The sequence below is a fragment of the Balaenoptera physalus genome, assembly GCF_965194825.1.
Source record: "Balaenoptera physalus genome assembly, chromosome: 10".
NCBI lineage: Eukaryota > Metazoa > Chordata > Mammalia > Artiodactyla > Balaenopteridae > Balaenoptera > Balaenoptera physalus.
In genome coordinates, this window is record NC_138889.1 from 74,789,961 (window position 1) to 74,805,252 (window position 15,292).

Below are 15,292 nucleotides of genomic sequence, written 5' to 3' on the forward strand. Positions count from 1 at the left end.
CTCCATCCAAGAAACAACCCGAAACAAAAGGGAGCCTGGGTCTCTGCCTAGAACGACTGTCAGACAGAACAAAACTGCCTTGTCTCACAGAGCAGGCCACGTCCTCTGCTTTCAACGTCGAAAGAGAAGGCCCTGGCAGGGTCAGCTCAGGGAAGGACACTCAGGCAGCAGTGGGCAGGAGATCTGCCCACAGAAAAGCATATCCCCACCCAGGCCAGATCACCAGCCCCCTGCCTTTCCCAGGCAACAGCATGACGGATGGGCTAATACCTCAAGGTTGAAGCTCCCTGGCCAGAAGTGATGGCTTAATTACCCACCCTTGACCAGCCTGAGCTCTGGAACAGGATCTAGAAAGCCCCCTGCTAGACCCGGCACTACCCTCTTAGTTGCTGGATGATGGGGAGGTCTAGGGAGTCTTGGGGGAGAGGCCAGAGCAGCAGAGGAAGAACTTAGGCATGGGTAGTATTAAATATTTGAGCCAGCAGTTCCAGCTGACATTGCAGCCTGGCCGTGAGTCTCGTCCTTAAGGTATTGTAGGCAGTGCTTGGACCAAGCCGGGGCTTGGAGGAGCTTCCCGGACTCCAGGAGTCCCTACCACATATTGGCCCCTCAGAGCTGGGTATCTGCAGGGCTGGCAGGAGGAGGCGGGCAGGGCAAACAGAGCAGCAAGGCCAGGGAGCGAAGCGGGGGCCGCAAACCTGCTCTCCCTGCTTTTCCGTGCCTCCGTCCAGGTCATCTGCCGGGTCAAACTCGGGGTCCACTCCCAGATCATCTACCCGGGAAAAGAGGAGGAAGCTGGTGAACCAAGAAAGACTTGGGAGATCAAGAGGCCAGAGGTGCTTGGGGGTGCCTGGGGGCCTGTGACCAGCTTACTCCATGGGAGAGCTGGGAGGTCAGGGGCAAGAACAGGGCTCAGGAACCCAGAGCAAAGGTTTCTTGCTCTAGGATGGTGCCTGCAGTGCTTTCAACCTTGGTAGTTCTCATTTCTCCATCTGTAAAATGGGCTCACAACAGGGGCCTCTGATCTGACAGCAGCATGAGAACCATTTTGCAGGGTGTTTGATTGAAACAGGAGGTGCAGTACTGATGACGGGAATATCTGAGTATTATACACGTTTGATGCCAAGGGCTTGCAATGGGAAACAGATCCTCCTAGCTTCTTCTCATCACCCTTGGAGCTCTGGGTCCCCAGGGGATGTCAGAACTGTGTGTGTGGGTAGCAGATGGAAGTTTGGGATCCTGAGGAGATGAGGAGATCCCAAGGGGTAAAAGGGACACGTGTGCTTAGAAAGACATGAATTCTGACCTAATGTGGAGAATAGCAAACTGTCCTTTCCAGTGATTTCTAACCTGGACTCTGGCCTCCCTGGGGCCCTGGAAAGTAGTGTTTGAGTCTCCTACAAGCTGCTTATCAATATTTCAAAATATTAATTAGAAGAGCTGGCCTATTAACCTATGAAAAGGCTATACGTAAGTTCCTTTGCTTTTGGCTCAGTTTATATTTACTCAACAATGGAACACTGATGCTTTCTTGCTAACAAGAGGGACTACTTAATCAAACAGTGAATACAAATGATTACTTAATAGTGTGGTAGGAAAAAACTCAACTTCCAAACCATGGGGTCTAATGGGATTGGGGGCTAATAGATGGGGTCCTTGATGAGAAGGCTGGAAAGCTCTTATTTAAACCTCTTATCTTTCAAGCCTCCTTCCAGCTCTGGGAACATTAATTACCCCTCTGCCCCCTTTTGCTTTTGCTAAGGAAAGCTATTCTGGGGCCCCTGTGACGTACGTCCTGGCTTTGAGGGCTCAGTGCAATGTTGGGGTTCTGCTAGGTCGGTCATGGGTAGGCAGGCGGAGCCCCTGGGAAGTGGGTGGGGAGAGGAGCAGTCAGTCCCACCCTGATCATTAGGATGAGTGGCTTCATTTTCCAGGCAAGAGATGCTTCACATTCTTTTCCTGTCTGTTCAAAAATGCTGGCTCCACACAGGCACAGACACCTGAGTCGGGTAGACCCTGTCAGCTGACTGGACCCCCAAATTGAAGAGTGGTCAGGGAGGGGCTGGCTGCAGCCTGGTCCTGTCGGTCCTAAAGGGCAGAGACCATTCCAGCCTCCCAGGAACGGGGAAAAGGTGGGAATTGAGCTGGCTCAGAGGCCTTCCTGCACTTCCTGACTAATCTCCAAAGTAAAATTAAACTGCCGATGCAAATGGAAATGGATGGAGGTGGCCTGGCTGCCTCAGCTCAGGCCGGCAGAGCCTGGTCCTCAATCACTTGCTTCCTCCTGTTCCCTTAGAAAACTTTTATATCTCGAGCAAAGGGAAAGTTTTTGCTCCTTTTATTCAAGAAGCTTGATTTGGTCTAAAAGCACTGAATAAATAGCTAGAGAACGGGTTTTTATTTTTTACAGTTCCTGAGAGGGTGTGTTTGCTTTGAAGCCAAGACCGAATTTCTAGGAAGGTACTAAATTGACTAGGATTACTTTCATGAGAAGCAATTAAAATCGATTTCTCTCCTTTGGAAGCTCCTATTTCACTCCAAAGAGCAAATTAGCTACCTGTCTAAAGCACAGATTATTCGCCGGGAATTTAGCTCTGGCCACATCCTCAACTCATACCGAATGTCATGGGGGCAGCTGATGAGAGAGTGCTTTGTCCTTGGGAGAGGACCCGAGATGACACTGCCCCGGTGCCAGCAAGAAATGTGCTGGGAGATGCTTGCCCTGCACCAGGGAGGGGTGACATGGAACCATCCAGATGCCCTGCGCCTCTTGTTGACCCAAGTGGCCTGGGTTGGCAAGTTGATGTCCCTCTAGGGCTCGAGTATGATTCAAAGTTGGGGCCAAAGCTGTCCAGACCCCATCACAGGATCCCAAATGGCTGCTGCACAGGGGAAGTGGGGGAACCTTGGTTCTTGGGTGCAGATTTGCCTCATATCTGGAGGGTCCCAGGTCGGCTGAGCACAGTCAGCTGGAGTAGAATCTGCCTTGTGTCAAGTACAAATCGAAACAGCTGTAAAGTCAGAGTAAAGGCCCAACCAGGCATCCTGGACCTGTGATTGCCACGGCCCCCAGGCTGCCTGGCTCCTGGCTCCCCACCACTACCCCACTGAAGAAGCACTGAGACTGAGCCCCCCACTCTGCCCTGGTGGTGTGAGCTGCCCCTTGAAGAGACATGACATCCTGGGAGTTGGCATGGAGAGCAGGTGGACGGGGGAGCAGGTGGTGGGGGTCTGGACTGCAAGTGGACGTGGGAACGCAGGACAGAGGAAGAAAGGAGATGGGAAGGGCAGAGGTTGCTGAGGCCCAAGGATGGCCGCAGTTTGGTGCCTGGGAGGGTCACACAGTTCTCTCCCCGACTCCATCCTCGGAGTGGCGTGACTGCAGTCCACAGTCAGGGATGCAGGTGGTAGGGGCACTTCGGTAAGCTCCTCCCACAGTTGCTCATCAGCCTTGGACCACCAGAGTCCTTCTCTCACGTGAGCCCCTTCCCCTCTTTCTTGCTGCTGTTTTACCCCAGCCTCAATTCAGAACCGGGCAAGAGGAGGACACAACACCTGACATACTAGGATGATAATCCCATCAGCAGTTCGCTTTTGCCACAGCTCTCCAGTCCCTCTTCAGAAGTCCAAGGGCACATGCCTGAGTCTGTGTCATGGGGGAGAGCCTGGCAGCAGGCCCCCAGGACAAGGAGGGCAGGCAGATCCCACCCATCCCAATGCCCTGGCAGACAGCACCTGGCACTTGGTTGCCCCTCCATGAAGACAGAGCCATGGCCTATTCACCTGGGCAGGTGGTGGTGAGTGGAGGGAGACCTCTGTCTTTGTCTAGACACCCCCAGGCCCCAGAAGGAAGCCCCCTCCCCCCCGACACATGATACATACACTTTGGCTTGCGAAGGGTTACTGGGTGCACCTCGGCGGTGATGGTTTTAGGCGACAGGAGCTGTTCCTTTGAGCCCCAGTCTTCTTCCCACTGCTTCTTAAACTTCTCTTCCTCCTCCACGATCCTGAAATAAGACCCCCCCACGCCTGTGACTGGAGTCAGAACCTTCACAGGCCTGCCTTCTGCCTATTGGGGAATGCCAACCAGCCTGGGGAGAAGCCACGTGGTTCTAGCTGTGAGGAAAACGAGTCCCTGGTACTTGTATTCTAAATCAGGTGTGAATGCCACCCTGGCAGTTACAAGACTGTGTTCCAGTTACCCTAACAGGATGGGTTTTACTAGGATTATGGAATGACTACAAATAAAGGACGGTCCACCAGGGGACAAGAGGGCCAGGTAAACTGGGCCTGGAGGTGGCCTCTGGGGCCGCACTCCTGCGAGTACACTCACGTCCACGCACAGACATGTGTGTGCAGACACATGGGGCCAAGGCACTCACTGTTCCATCTCCTTCCGGTATCTTTCATTTTCCTCTGCTGCCTTCTGGGCAATTTCCTTTTTCCTTCTGAAACACAAATGCAAGTTGGCATGTTGGAGTCTATGTAAGAGAAGTTAACTCTTCCTTGCAGCTAATCTCTGATTTGAGAAAAGTTTTAAATATTTCTTCCAGGCTCCTTTCCAAGGACGCCTGGACCAAATTTGGATGCTGGGAAAGAGGGTCCAAAAAAGTCTGGATCTTGTGCTCTTGTGTGGTTTCGTCTGGCACTGCTGAGCAGAGATTCTGCACTGCAGGAGACTGGAGGCAGTTCAGTGCAGCCCACATGCCATGCAGCCACCTCTAAACACCAGCATAAAGTGACTGACTGAGTGAGGTCCTCCCAGAGGAGGGCCCCAGACCCCAGGGGCAAAGCCGGGGCTGCTAAGCAAGGCCAGGGTAATGGGCAGAGGTACCACCTAGGGTGGTTCTTCAGGCAAATTCTGTGATGCGAGAGATGGAAAGATCCTGTCCACTTTCCTTTCCCAAATTCTTATTATGCTCATAGAATGTATCTGGATTGGGATTTTGACAATAGTTTTTGACTTGTGAATTCTCTCAGTCATCATCCCAGCCACTCTGGGGTTGGTGGGGGGGTAGTTCTTATTACCATAGATGGGGCAGCCAAACTGCCCGGGTATGAATTCCACAGCTTAGCCGTGTCTGACTTTGTACACAAGTGGTGTAACCTCTCTGAGTCTCAGTCTCCTCACCTATAAAATGGGTTAATACCATCTATCTCCCAGGGCTCTTATGGGAATTCAGTTGAGGAACATAAACAAGGCCCTAATACAATGCCAGCCACGTGGTTGGTACTTGACAAATGTTAGTTATTGCTAGTAGCACCCTCATTTTCCATATTCCTGGGTCTTGGAAATCAAGGGCTTTCCTTGGCAAGGAGGGAGGAGCCTCGTGGTCTGGAGGCAGGGGATGCTTCCACTGAGCATCACTGAGCCCATCTGGTCTGAAGACAGGCCTCGGGGGAGAGCATTAAGTCAGCTCAGGATGCAGTGGGCAGGAAGAAAGGCGGGTGGGATGGTACAGTGGTCTGGGGGGGCAGGGCAGGGGCATCCTGGCTGGCCACACTCACTGCCGCTCCATCTCCTGCTGCTCCTGGAGGATCTTGTTGGATTCCATCGCCAGCCGCTTCTGCATCAGAAGCTCCTGTCGCTGCAGCTCGCGCTGCCGGACCTCTGCCAGCCGCTCCCGGTCTGTCATGAACAGCTCCCGGCCCTCATGGGGAGAAAATGGGCGGCTTGCTCAGTCCCCTGGGAACCTAGGAGTCCACTGCCAGAGTTTGAGGGCCAAGATTTGGGTTGCCTTCTCATCTCCGTGGCCCCCCATGTCAGGCATTGTGCCTCCTGCTCTGTCTGACCCAAGCTTCTGGCTGGGCAGAAATCCTCCCCAGCTGCTATCAGAGCTTCAGGGAAGGAGAGCCCTTGGCCTTTCCCAGGAGTGTGTGGCAGAGATCAGGGGTCTGAGCAGCTGGGCTGCAGGTCAGGGGTCATGGGGCCCCCACCAGCTCGTTCTGGACTTACCGCTCCAGCTACGATGGAGATGGTCAGGCTGCGGCTACTCTTCAGCACGTTCACGGCCTGTGGGGACAGGCAGATAGTCAGCTGAGACCTGACAGATCAGAGTAGTTGAGGCCTCTGGAGAGCACAGAAGGTTTCAGACACTGCGGCAAGGGGGAGGTAGGTGAGACGAGGACAGCAGAGAGGATCACAGCCAGAAGGTGAAAAACCCACATCTCACCTCCTTGTGGTCCAGGTTGGAGAAGTCGATGCCATTGACTTCGACAATCTGGTCCCCTGTCTGGTGGAGAAATGGAGAGGGATCGGCATGTTTGTATTATCTGTACACTCAGTCTGTTGGAAGAGCTCCCCCTGGAGGCCAGCATCAGAAGTTGGGTCTTCAAGTAGCCGTACCTCAACTCTTCCGAAAGAGCAGAGTTCCAGTGGGGTCCTCCCAGGGCTTCTCCACCCCATATCTCTTTTATCAGTTGTCAAATATTACACCTTTAGAAGTTCATTACTTGGGCTGAATTTATGACATTTGCTTTAAAAACTCAGTTTGTAGACAGAGGAGCCTTTAAGCTTCTCATATAGTAGATTCTGTGTGGAGGCATAATAATAATTAGTATAGTAGCTAACATTAATCGATCCCTCAGTTTGTACCAGACACAGTTCTAAGCATATGTATTAATACATTTAATCTACACAATGACCCCAGAAGGAAGGCTAGTACCCCCGTTTTACAGGATAGGAAACTGAAGCACAGAAAGAGGAAATAACTTGTCCAAAGAAGAGGTTAAGAGTTCTAGCTCTGGAATCAGACCACCTAGGTTTGAATCCCAGCCCTGCCATACTAGGTACATGATCTTGGAAAGATCTTTCTCTGGCTCTCAGTTTCCTCATCTGTAAAATGAGGCTAACGATAGTACCTAATTTTCAGAGTTCTCATACATTTTAAAGGGCTTAGAACAGTGTCCAATCCAGTTAACGTTCAATGAATGTCAATTCTGATTATTATTACTACATCCCAAGCTCAGGACCAAAGGCTCTCAGAGCTGGAGAAGGGCTGTAGAAAGGCTCAAATGTCACCCCCTCTGTGAAGCCTTCCCTTTGGGGGTTAGTAGGAATCATCAGCCAGTGAGTGTTGAGAGAGGGCTGTGTGGGAAAGCACGTGCTCCATCCCTGTGTGATCACAGTCTGACCCTGCACCCCACAGGGGCCCCACTGGGGCAGGCCCAGGGTCACTCACCTCCAACCCCACCTCAGCAGACAGGGAGCCAGGCTTCACGTGGCTGATGAAGATGCCGGGTTTCTGGATGGGGCCGCTGGAAATGCTGTGGGAGAGACGGGAGATCAGGTGAGCCTCTGCTCTTCAGTGCTTGCTCATTTTCAATGACCGGCCCCCTATGCCTGTGTGTCCAGGTCATGCATGAGCTCCGTACCCAAGCCCTCTGTCATCTACCTGTTCAGCCTCTGTCTACCTGTCCAGCCTCATTTCCCTGTGGCAATAACCACAGAAAGCTACTTCTAATTCCTCCTACCCAACCTCTCATCCAACATATTGCATATGCTGTTTCTTCTCTCTTTCTAGCATTTTCCTATGCATTCCTCAACACTCAAATGTTATCTCCTCTACAAGGTTTTAACCAAACTCCTTATTCTATCCCCTGACTAAGCTGGTTGCTCCCTTCCCAGTGCTCCTAAAACACCTACAGCAAAGACGGCACTTGTACTGTTTGTTAATCTCCCCTCTCAGATCTGTGGCAGATATCGCTAATCAATCACAACACTCTTTCCCACCTGCGCCTAGATACAGCATTAAAGCTCTTTTCAAAATAGTACTCCAGGGCAGCCACCACTAATTGATCAGAGACAGCACAGGATAGAAAACTTATTTGCCATGCCTGACCCAGAATGCAGCTCCATGACAGAGTCCCTCAATACTGTAACTATTTATGTGGTTGGCTTCTATATTAAGCTATAATGTCTTAGAAAGGAGGGACTTTTTTTTTTTTATCACTTATGCTTGTCAGAAAAGTGTTGAATAAATGTGATGGAATGGAAATAAGAAGAATAACTTAGGGAATTCCCTGGAGGTCCAGTGGTTAGGACTCTGCGCTTTCACTGCCGAGGGCCCAGATTCAATCTCTGGTCGGGGAACTAGGATCGCATAAGCCTCGTGGTGCGGTCAAAAAAAAAAAAAAAAGACAAATAATAATAGCTAATATTTACGAACTGCTTACTACCTGCCAGGCACTAAGCTTGGTACTTCATTCTGTCATCTCACTCTTCCTCACAACAGCCTTGTGATATGGGGACTATTACTGCTGATTTATAGAGAAAGAAACTGAGGGGACTTCCCTGGTGGCACAGTGGTTAAGACTCTGTGCTCCCAACGCAGGGAGCGCGGGTTTGATCCCTGGTCAGGGAACTAGATCCCACATGCATGCCGCAACTAAGAATTCGCATGCCACAACTAAGGAGCCCACGTGCCGCAACTAAGGAGCTGGCGAGCTGCAACTAAGGAGCCCACCTGCCGCAACTAAGACCTGATGCAACCAAAACCAACAAACAAATAAATAAATAAAAGAAACTGAGGGTCAGGGTGGTTAAGTAACTAGTCCAAGGTTCTAGAGCTCATAGGTGGCACAGCAGGGCCTGGAACCTAGATCTCTAACTGCAGTACCTGTGTGCTTAACAAGAATGCCCCATAAGACCCAATGCCTGTTTGCAACTCCCTGGCTGCCTCCTAAGGAAGCCACAAGGTAATTAGTGAGAAGGGAACTGTGACAGAGATGACCAGCTTGACCGGCTCCTTTTGCATGACTCGAGGGCCCACCAAAGGAACATGGCTCTGCCTTTGGGCCTCAGTTTCCTCCTCTGTAAAATGGGCCTGTTAGAGCTGTCCCTCTGGCCCTACAGGGCTGTTGTGAAGCTCAGAGGGGAAATCAAGCACCAAGAAGTGTCATCACTAGTGGACAAAAGTCTCCTCAGAAGCAGCAGTGAGAAAGGGGAGTGGTGTGAGGGACCTACTGGGGTCTGCTGGTCATAAGTGAGCCCCAGGGCGTACCTGCCACCCACCTGCAGCCAAGGCCCCGGGAGCCCACCAGGCTGATGAAGACCTTCTTCTCCTTGTTTTCCTGACTGCTGGGGGAGCCCAGGCTGGTCCGCCCACCCTGAGGGAGGGAGAAGATAAGGTCACCGGGTGTCCGCACTGTGCAAGGGGCCTCTTGTGCTCATAAGGCCTTCAGGGCGAGCATTGCTGTCCCCACATGAGCCCGACTGCCGTTTTGTCCCTGGGAGTGTGTGTCTATACCAGCTGGGCCACCACCCACAGGGGCATTCTGGATGTGCTGGGGGCCTATATGAAGCCCCTGAGAACACATCCCTAGAGCAGGCCTTCCTTCAGGACCAGCTACCCCTCCTTGAAGACCACCCCATCCAGCCCCCATCACCGGCGGTCCTGACCCTTACCCCAGATTCCGACACAAACTGATCCACATACTGCCATTTGAGGGGCTCATCGGGAGAGCTGATGGGAGGGGAAAGTAGAAGGGGGGTCATTAGGGAGAGATATTTGAGGCACCAGGCCCCAAATCCAAATCTTCCCCATGTGAAGCCTCCACCATCACTGGCCCAGGGGCAGTGCTGGCCAGACCCCAGGCTGATCCCAGGACCCTGAGCCCATAGGGAGGAGTCTGCCTGCAGAGGAGGGTCTTGCTCACCTCTTCACAGGGATCAGGCCGATGTCTGCGGGAGAAAGGCATGGGGGTTAGGATGGCTCCTCTGCCCTCCCTTCCTCCCCTAGGAGCTGGGTACCACCAGGGGCCCCACCCTGCCCCACCGTCAGCACCCCCGTGCTCTGGCCTCACTCACGTCTCACTTTGATGGACACAGTCTTCTTGGTGCGGATGAGGTTGATGACCTCCTCATGGGTGCAGGAGGAGATGGAATACCCATTGATCCGGACGATCTCGTCCCCTACCTTAACCACAGACAGAGAGGAGACGCACCAGGGTGAGGAAGATTGGGCAGCTGGGCAGGCTCGTGGCCAGATACTCCTGGCCTGCTCTCCAGGAGTCTTTCTGCCCATTTTACAGATGGGGGAACCAAGATGGGGGCGAGGGGCACAGAGAGTGAGTAGCAGAGCTGGGAGGAGAAGTCAGGATTCTGTACCCTCACTCTGTCCCTTCCACCCACTGGGGCACCATCAGGTTCTGGAATTCAGGCGAAGGGCGACCCTCCAACAAGATTCAAGCAGCTCTTCCCTGGCCTTTGTCCTCTGAGCACCTTGGCCCTGGGGATCAGTCCTGAAGCTCCCCATTAAATAACTACAGGGCTGGAAGGATCCTCAGGCATCAGTTGAAACTGAGGCCCAGGAGGTGATGTTTTGTCCACAGTCACAGTCATTAGCTACAGAGCAGGGACTGGACCGTGGACGACCTTCTCCAGCCTGAGGCCAGTGCAGGTCAGCTGGCGGCCTACCTCACACCACACATGCTGACCCTTTAGAGATTTGTTGGTCTCTAAAGACCAACTTGTTGGTCTCTAAAGAGACTTGTTGGTCTCTGTGTAGGGGACGCATCTTGACTCTCAGCGAGGTCTGGGGGCTGGGTGGGCACATAGCCTCTGAGGGGTCCTCACCAGACCTACCCTTTACAACACCCCCCAGAGTCACCTTCTCCCTATTGTCACCCGAACACTTCCCTTCCACACCTGGACCCAGACCCCAGTCTTCTCAGCGGTCTGGCAAGGGGCTCAAAGAGGTGACATGGGGGTGGGCGGGGGGTGGTCACTAAAGACCCCTCTAGGTTTCTGGGGACTTCTCATGGAAGGAGAATGGCTGGACTGCCTCCTTGCATCAGTTCTTCACAACAACTCTGTGTGTCTGTTAATCAGATGAGGAAACTGAGGCTCAGAGAGGTGAGGTGACTTGCTCAAGGTCATCCAGCTAGTAAACAGTGTTGCTGAGATTTGACATCAGGGCTCCCTGACAGACAAGTGTTGTCTCTTGGGTGTCTGGAAGCAGAAAAGAAGGGAATCTGGCCAAGCTTGGCTGCAGTTCCCTGTGTCCTGTCCTCTCTGGATCCTTGCCACCTGACAGAGCCCTCAAGTCCCATACGAAAGGCAGGGATAACTCTGTCCATTTTACAGCTGGGACAACCAAGGCACACAGAATTATTCTCTAGCCCTGGACTATACAGCAAGTTGTGCAGGGCAGAGGATGTAGGTTCAGACAGGATACACTTGGACAAAAATCTAAAATAACTCCAGTAGGGGGACAAGTGCAGAGATGGAGGAGTCCCAGGGCTGGGTCCAAGCCCCCCACTCGGGGCCCAGCCTCACAGGTCAAATCAGCAGGGCCTTCAGTTGAGCCAGGCTGTATCTGAACGTGCCCCTCCCCCGCCCTCAGACATGCGATCTCCCCAGAAACATGAACCACCCCCCGACAGGTGAATGGATGCAGATGTTTTCCCCAAGCTGCTCTGAGTGAAGCTCCCTGTGTTGTTCCTAAAGGGAACCTGCCCGGGGCCCCAGTGGAATGATTCCCACACAACCCCCAGCTCAGCTTGCAGGATTGGCTTTCCTCTCCCTCTTGCTCCCGCGTGGAGCCCTGCAAAAGGCCCTTTGTGCAAGGGCCACAGTGAAATGACGATCTGAGGGACAGCGGCACAAAGGAGAGATGAGACCGTTAACCCGAGAAAGGGTTGATAATTCATAAGCCTGAGAAACAGGCAGGAAGGTAAAAGTCTAAGTTTCATTAAAATGCCCTGATGCCCCCAATCATGGAGGAATCGTTGAGAAATGCTCGTCCTAGGAGGAGACCTCACCCTGGAAAAAAAAGAGGGCTCAGCTGACGCCAAGAGAAGAGCTCATTATGTTTTTTCTCTGGCTGTGTTTCTGGGCTGGAAAATGTGCGGCACAGGAGAGGAATAATGAAGGGGCTGAAATTTCAGACGCTACCAGTGAGCCGTGAGACAGGGATTTAGAACAAAGCAATGTCTGTCAGCTCCCAGTTTCCACCTCCCACTCCACAGTGTCTTGTACCATTAGCCTTCAGGGGCCCTGAAGCCCCTGGCTTGGCAGCCCAGATTGGGATGCTGGTAACAAACACGCTAGAAGCTCTGGGCGGGGGTGGGAGGGCCTCTTCTGTCTGGACGTATAAAAACACAGCTCTGGGCTCTGGCAGGAGCGAGACCTGGAGGTCTGCCCATCTCTGCCCAGACACTGAGGTGTGGCGACCCCAAGGGAGGGGCCCCTGGGGTGCTGAAGAGAGATCCCTGGACTTGGCAGTCAGGAGACCCAGGTTCAAATCCTGGCTTTGTCACTTACTGGTTGTGTGACTCTAGTCAAGTCTCTGATCTTCTATCAACTCTGTAAAATGGGGATGATAAAGCCAAGGCATACAGTGAGAACTGGTTGTCAGCATGTTACCTGGCACATTATAGGTGTTTATTAAATCTCCCTCTCTGCTTGCTTAACAAACACACAGCATTCTATAACTGGTATATATAGAATGGATAAACAACAAGGTCCTATGGTATAGCACAGGGAACTATATTCAGTATCCAGTGATAAACCATAATGGAAAAGAATATGAAAAAGAATGTATATATGTTTATAACTGAGTCACTCTGCTGTACAGCAGTAATTAACACAACATTGTAAATCAACTATACTTCAATAAAAAGAATACATTTAGAAAAAAATAATACATTCATATGATTCAAAAGCCAAATAATATTAAAAGACGTAGCCTTAAAAGACTCAATCTCACCTTATCCCCCATCCACTCTAGTTCCCCCTCCAACAAGTAACTGCTTTTCATTGTGTGTGTGTGTGTGTGTGTGTTTCCTTAAGCAAACACAAACAGAAATCATATATATTCTGGGAGTGTAAAATACATGTTGTTTTCTGCAAACTAACACACAGCATTTATGTGCCAGATACTGATACAAGTACTTTGTAATATGAATTCATTTATTCCGGTGTAACAACCTGATGAGGTAAGTAGTATTATCATCATCCCATTTTACAGATGAGGAAACTGAGGCAGGGGGTTAAGTAATTTCACCAAAGTCACACAGCTAATGAATAGCAAAGCCAGGACATTCCAGCTCCAGAGTCTATGCTCTGAAGCACTGCACTATGCCAGTATTTCCTTTTCCCTTCCAGGGAGAAGGCTATGTGTCCAGAACTTCAGGTGTCAGGACATAATTATGCTCTTCCTTCAGACATAAGGGAGGTGGGGTGCAGTGCAGCAGGGGCAGCAGCAGCTGGGAGCCAGGTTCTCAGCTCCACTCAAGAAAACAGGCAACACACTACTATATACAAAATAGATAAGGACATACTGTACAGCACAGGGAACTCTACCCAATACTCTATAATGGCCTATATGGGAAAAGAACCTAAAAAAGAGTGGATATATGTATATGTGTAACTGATTCACTTTGCTGTACACCTGAAACTAAGATAACATTGTAAATCAACTATACTCCAATAAAAATTGAAAAAAGAAAACAGGCAAGTGCCTGCAGCCAGACTTCTATAGGCCCGAGGACAATCTGTCAGGATATGTCACCTTTTCCTCTCCCAAAGGCTCAGAAGGGCGAGGTGACCACGTTACACCACACAGCCTAGTGAGTGAATGAGGGAGAGGCAGGACGCCTGAGGGCTTGGTCCCCACATCCCCCAAGCTCTGCTCACTCACCTGGAGCCCGACGCTGTCTGCCTGGCCGCCTTTGATGAGGTGGGAGATGAAGAGCCCGCAGCCGAACTCGAGGCCGCCACGCACGCTAAGGCCGAGGCCTTCGGGGTGCAGCCGGTCCAGACGCACCTCCTTCAGCTTCCTGCCATGGGAGGAGGGGCCGGTGACGGCCCAGCTCTGGCCTGATGGCCAGCGCTGCCCCATCCACTCGTGAGCGACCCTGTCCATCCCAGGGTGACCTCTCCCACCCCTGCCTCCAGCCTGTGGCTCCCTCCGCACCTGGAGCGCCGGGGGGTTAGTTGGTCGTACTCCACCTGGTGCTTCAGTGGGATCAGAGGCCTGATGGCGTCAAACAGGGGCAGGCGGCTGGGCTCGTTGATGACCAGCTTCAGGTCTCCCACAAGCACGGCCACGTCCATGGTTCTGCAGAGACACAGGGACCCTGAAGCCTCCCCCTTAGCCATGACCTCTGAGACCCAAGGATTCCCAGAGGAAGCAGCCCTGGGCTGGGTCCCCACCCACTGGGCCCAGGCCTTGGAATTGAGGAGAACGCTCCTGAAAAGCCCAGAGCCCCTAACGATGGGTCGGGTGCCTCAGAAGAGTTTGTTCTCCCATGTAAGTACCTCAAGGAAACCATCGAAGTAGGGGTTGTTAACCCATCCTGCGGATGAAATCAAGCCAGGATTCAAAGTCAGCTCTGCCTAGTTCTGAAGCCCAGCATCCTTCCAGACAGGAAACCTCTCTGAGATGGCGGTGAGCCCTCTCATCCCCTTGTTTCCTGCTCTGAGCTGCAGCCTCATACTATCTCTCACAAGCCTCCACCTCAGACCGTTCAGACCCTCAACGTCTGGGGCCAGCACTTCTCCAGCTGCCAGCTGACTGGCTCACTCTCAGCCCATCTTTTTTTAAAATGTAAATTGCTCCCCTTCTCAAAACCCTTCGATGGCTCCCCACTGCCCAGAGGACACAGTCCATCCTTCCTAGTAGACTCAGGGCCTCCATGACCTGTTTCTGTGGAACTGCCCAGGCTGGTGGCTCTTATGGTCTCTGTGTGTCCCAGTTCTACTCCCCCAGATCACTCATCACCTCCCAGTCACAACCTGTGCTTTCACATCTCTAAACCGTTGCTAATGTTGATCTCTCATCCTGGAATGTCCTTCCCTGATATTTCCACCCAGCAAAATCCTTCTTACCCTTCAAAAACCTAGCTCAAGCCTTCTTGATCCTCCCTCCACAGTGAGAACTGAGAACTCCTTTCTTTACATTCCTGCTTTTACCTCTACTCAGCAGTTATTTTACTGGAACTTGTATTAGTTGCTAGTGTCTGTCCATCTCCCCCAACTAAGCCACAAGTTAGTTGAGGAAAGGAAGTAGATATTCATTTCCAGACTCTGCATGGTGCCCGGCCAGTGGCAGGAGCTTATAAATGTTGCTGAATGAATCAAAAAGCGGGTGAGCGATAACAGACATCTGACGCTGGCACTGGGACCAGCTGGCATTTCCTGTCCTATCCCAGCAATCACACTCTGTTGAACCCATCTGGCTACTTGACAGCCTCCCCCATCAGACTGTAAGCAACTCGATGGCAGCAACCAGCCTGTCTTGCTTATCCGTGTACCCCTATCCCCTAGCACAGAGGCATGCACAGTGTA

The 15,292-nt window shown here is 51.9% G+C and overlaps 1 protein-coding gene across 3 annotated transcripts in view; it reads right to left on the reverse strand.

The window, feature by feature from the left end:
• The window catches only part of USH1C (USH1 protein network component harmonin), a gene marked incomplete at its 3' end in the record, with an annotated part of 52,499 nt that overhangs the window by 25,776 nt on the left and 11,431 nt on the right, over nucleotides 1-15,292 (reverse strand). For 2 of the 3 annotated variants that reach the window (XM_082476640.1, XM_082476641.1), the window contains exons 3-15: nucleotides 13,920-14,063; nucleotides 13,644-13,782; nucleotides 9,809-9,917; nucleotides 9,658-9,682; nucleotides 9,407-9,464; nucleotides 9,014-9,108; nucleotides 7,182-7,266; nucleotides 6,174-6,233; nucleotides 5,957-6,013; nucleotides 5,509-5,651; nucleotides 4,383-4,448; nucleotides 3,883-4,007; nucleotides 699-772 (exon numbers count right to left, since the gene is read on the reverse strand). In XM_082476640.1, coding sequence (XP_082332766.1) covers nucleotides 699-772; nucleotides 3,883-4,007; nucleotides 4,383-4,448; nucleotides 5,509-5,651; nucleotides 5,957-6,013; nucleotides 6,174-6,233; nucleotides 7,182-7,266; nucleotides 9,014-9,108; nucleotides 9,407-9,464; nucleotides 9,658-9,682; nucleotides 9,809-9,917; nucleotides 13,644-13,782; nucleotides 13,920-14,063 — 1,180 coding nt within the window. The remainder of the gene's footprint in view (nucleotides 1-698; nucleotides 773-3,882; nucleotides 4,008-4,382; nucleotides 4,449-5,508; nucleotides 5,652-5,956; nucleotides 6,014-6,173; nucleotides 6,234-7,181; nucleotides 7,267-9,013; nucleotides 9,109-9,406; nucleotides 9,465-9,657; nucleotides 9,683-9,808; nucleotides 9,918-13,643; nucleotides 13,783-13,919; nucleotides 14,064-15,292) is intronic. The other variant, XM_082476642.1, reaches the window with a different exon arrangement.